Source organism: Petaurus breviceps, unplaced genomic scaffold (assembly GCF_028583685.1).
Source record: "Petaurus breviceps papuanus isolate PSGF00001 unplaced genomic scaffold, PetGlider_PUasm1.0 90994, whole genome shotgun sequence".
In the NCBI taxonomy this organism is placed as follows: Eukaryota; Metazoa; Chordata; class Mammalia; order Diprotodontia; family Petauridae; genus Petaurus; species Petaurus breviceps.
In genome coordinates, this window is record NW_027187393.1 from 5,333,182 (window position 1) to 5,336,763 (window position 3,582).

General features: G+C 46.6%; 1 protein-coding gene across 11 annotated transcripts in view; it reads left to right on the forward strand.

Annotated features, from left to right (window-relative positions):
* The window catches only part of CBFA2T2 (CBFA2/RUNX1 partner transcriptional co-repressor 2), a 178,804-nt gene that overhangs the window by 166,043 nt on the left and 9,179 nt on the right, over window positions 1–3,582 (forward strand). For all 11 annotated transcript variants that reach the window (XM_069077515.1, XM_069077512.1, XM_069077516.1 and 8 more), the window contains one exon: window positions 449–517. In XM_069077515.1, coding sequence (XP_068933616.1) covers window positions 449–517 — 69 coding nt within the window. The remainder of the gene's footprint in view (window positions 1–448; window positions 518–3,582) is intronic.

Below are 3,582 nucleotides of genomic sequence, written 5' to 3' on the forward strand. Positions count from 1 at the left end.
TAACCTATTTCTTCAGATGTGACCTGAATCTCCAGGTATTTGGAGTTTCTGTTTCTCTCTCTCTCTCTCTCTCTCTCTCTCTCTCTCTCTCTCTCTCTCTCTCTCTCTCTCTCTCTCTCTCTCTCCCTCCCTCTCCCTCTTTCTCCCTCTCTTCTCTCTCCTCTCACTTTACATTTCTCTCTCTCCCTATCTTCTCTCTTCCCTCTTTTCTCTCTCTTCCTCTCCCCTGTCTCCTCCCCCCTTTTCCCTCTCTCCCCTCTCTTTCTTTTTCTTTCTCTCCTCTTCTTCTCCCTGTCTCTCCCCCCATCTCTCCTCTTCCTTTCTCTTCTCTTTGTCTACCTCCCCCACTTCAGACAGAGTACAAATGAAAGGGAAGATTGGGTCTCTATGCATGGGGATGGAAGTGGGGCTCCCCTCTGACACCACTCATTTCCCCCTTTCTCTGTAGATTCCCAGCGTGAGTTCAGCAGCAGGTCAGGAACAGGCTATGTCACTGAGGAGATCTGGAAGAAAGCTGGTAAGTGTGTGTGAGTTTGCCTGTGGATTTTATAAATGCCCTGCAACTGGAGTGCTTCTGCTTGGAAGAAAGCATTTAACCTGGGCTGCAAATGTAAACCAATCTGTGCCATCCCCTAGATCAGTTAGATTAAAGTCTCCCCTGCTGGAATCATATGATTGTGGGGCTGACTCCCAACCCTGCCTGGCCTTGGGAACCAAGCATCTGGCCCAGACGCCTTCATGCAACCTGGAACTCATGAGTATAGATTTCTCTGATGTCCTGTGGGGTTTTCTTCTGTATTCCTTTTTCCTAGTTTTTGGTTGGCTGGTCATAGAACACAGAATGTCAGATCTGGACAGGCCTTAGGAGATCATCTAGTCTAAACCTCTCATTGTATAGATGGGGAAACAAACCCAGAGAGAGGAAGAAACTTGTCCCAAGGTCCTTCATCAAGCCAGCAGCAGATGGACAGGAGTCAGGGCTCTTCCCACTGCACCAGCTGCTGCCTCTCCCCTTTTTTTCCCCTTAATTTTTCTTCCATCCATGCCTTTTCCTGCTTTGCTTTGTCATCACTGAGCCCTGGTTATCTTTTCCTGATGTGGCCCCTATGGCCCCCACGCAGTCACAGCCTCCTGGTATTTACTCAGTTCACTCCCCATGGCTAAATGGGCTACGAAGGAAAGTGTTCTTAGCCTACCCCTTCTAACAGAGTCCAGTCTCCTACACGCCCACACCCTTCTGTCTTCAGTGGCCTACATCACTACCTGTATTTCTGTATTCCAGTCATCTGCCACCTCAGTTGCCACCCCTTCCCCACAACCCCCAACCAGCAGGGTTTGAACTTTCCTCAGTAGCCAATAGGAAGCTACTAAAGGTTTCTGAGTGGAGAAATGAGGTGACCATACCTAGATATGAAAAGGCTTATTCTGGCAGTGAGGACTGTTGCATGTTCTAGTCCAGGGGTGGGAAACTTGCAGCCACAGGGCCACATGTGGACCTCTAGGTCCTCAAGTGTGGTCCTTTGAGTGAATCCAAACTTCACAGAACAAATCCCCTAAATAAATGGATTTGTTCTGTATAACTTGGACTCAGTCAAAAGGCCACACTTCAGGACCTAGAAAGCCACATGTGGCCTCAAGGTCACAGGTTCCCCACCCCTGGTCTAGAAGGTCTGTGCTAGGGAGACAGCAAGAGAAGCAGGAACTGCCACATCCTGCCCATAGCTCAAGGCAAGGTTTAAGTCCCAGCTGTTCCAACCCATTACTCCTGCCTTCTCCATCCTCAGAAATTGTAGCCTACTTAGCACCGTGCACTTCATTGTTTTTGCAATTCTCACACTTGTTAAATTCTGAGCTCTCTGAGGCCAGGGAGGGGAGAGGACCGTGCTTTACATTCCTTCCATATCCCTAATGGTAAGTAAGTTTGGGGTTGACTGAGACTTTCATAGCATCATAGACTGTTAGAGCTGGAGGAGGCTTTAGAGATCATCCTATCCAACCCCTTCATGTTAGAGGGGAGTGTCCAGGGGAGCCCAGGCAGGATTTGAACTCAGGTCTTTTCCACTCTAGAACTTCATCCACTAGGCCACCTGGTTAGGTTGTCTCCTAGCTCCTCACTGAGACCTTTTGCATAGCATCCCTGCTCCCCCATTACTTCTAAGCCTCCTCTTCTCTGTTTTTTACATCTGAGTTAAAGGTATGCTTTCCTTCAGAGTATCTCTCAACACATACTATTAGTCAACACTTATTAAGCACATATGTGCCAGGCACAGTACTGTCCTCTGGAAGCCCAGAGCTGTCTTCTTCCTGCCCTTGCATTTGTATGAATATCTCATTCTTAGATGTAGCAGTATCTGATTATCCCCCACAGCAAATCTGTCTTCCTCATCTTAAGGGACAGGAAGCGAACCACGGCTAACACAGGGCCTGGGAGAGTGGTGTGTGTTCCTGGGGCTCCAGAAATGGCTTTCAGTGGTTTCTGTGAGGATATTTGAGGCTTGTATAAAGCATGAGTTTCCCTCCGTTAGGGATTGCCCGATGAGCATAGTGTGTGATTAAAGGACACCATTAAGCCAGGGTATATGTACCATATTTAAAGGTGACCACTGTGGAGAATAGCCCCCTCTACAGTCCTGATTCACATTCATATCTGTGCATTCCAGTCAGCTCTCTATTATCTGGGCCAGGACAATTTCTGGTTTGAGTAAAGCAGAGATGGCAAAACTGTGTACCTGGGACACTCCCCAACAAACGTAACTGAGAAACATTTAACAAAATAAATTAAAATATAATAGAACATAGATAGTGCTAATATGTTTTTCTAAGTCAGTACACATGGCAAGAGTCCTATATATGATTTTGTGACCCAGTTTCTATTTAAGTCTGATACCACTGGGCTGAGGTAAGTATATGAATTTTCTGCATTTCTTTTGCCAGGTCTTCTTCCCTGTTCAGTTTGGGTCCTTCCTTCCTTCCTTCTCTGTCCTCAGAGAGCTTTATCTCTAACACATTTGAAGAAAGAGTAAAAATGAAATGCTAAACTGAGTGTTGCTGAGTAGGGTAAAATTCTAGAGAAGGACTAGCCCAGGAGGAATGGAGTAGAAAAGCTAGGGAAGAAGCGGGACCTGAATGTGGCCTTGAACAATGGATAAAATGTGGAAACAGTTTACCCTCTTACCATCATCCCCCATGAGCACTAGGGAGTAGACTTTGCAACAAAAGCATTAGTTCTTCTACTTGAGCCAGAGAAAGGCCTCAGTGAGCCAGCAAGCTTAAAGAGAGTGGCATAGGCTTCATGCCAGTCCTTCCCAGCACACAGATGGGGACCATGATGGTTGAGGTAACTGTGAGGCTGTCTGGCTTCTCTTCAGTATCTCCATTAGGTATAACCTTCCTGTTTTCCTGTAAGTGCCATGAAGGGAATACATATTTACCGTGTTTCCCCGATAATAAGACCTATCCCGAAAATAAGCCCTCCCCTTACTGTGTAAGATTCCTCTAAAATAAGCCCTATTGAGATTGCTACTGTAGTGAAAGTGATCCCCTGTGCTACACGCTACATTATGGTACCCTCTGTATGCACCA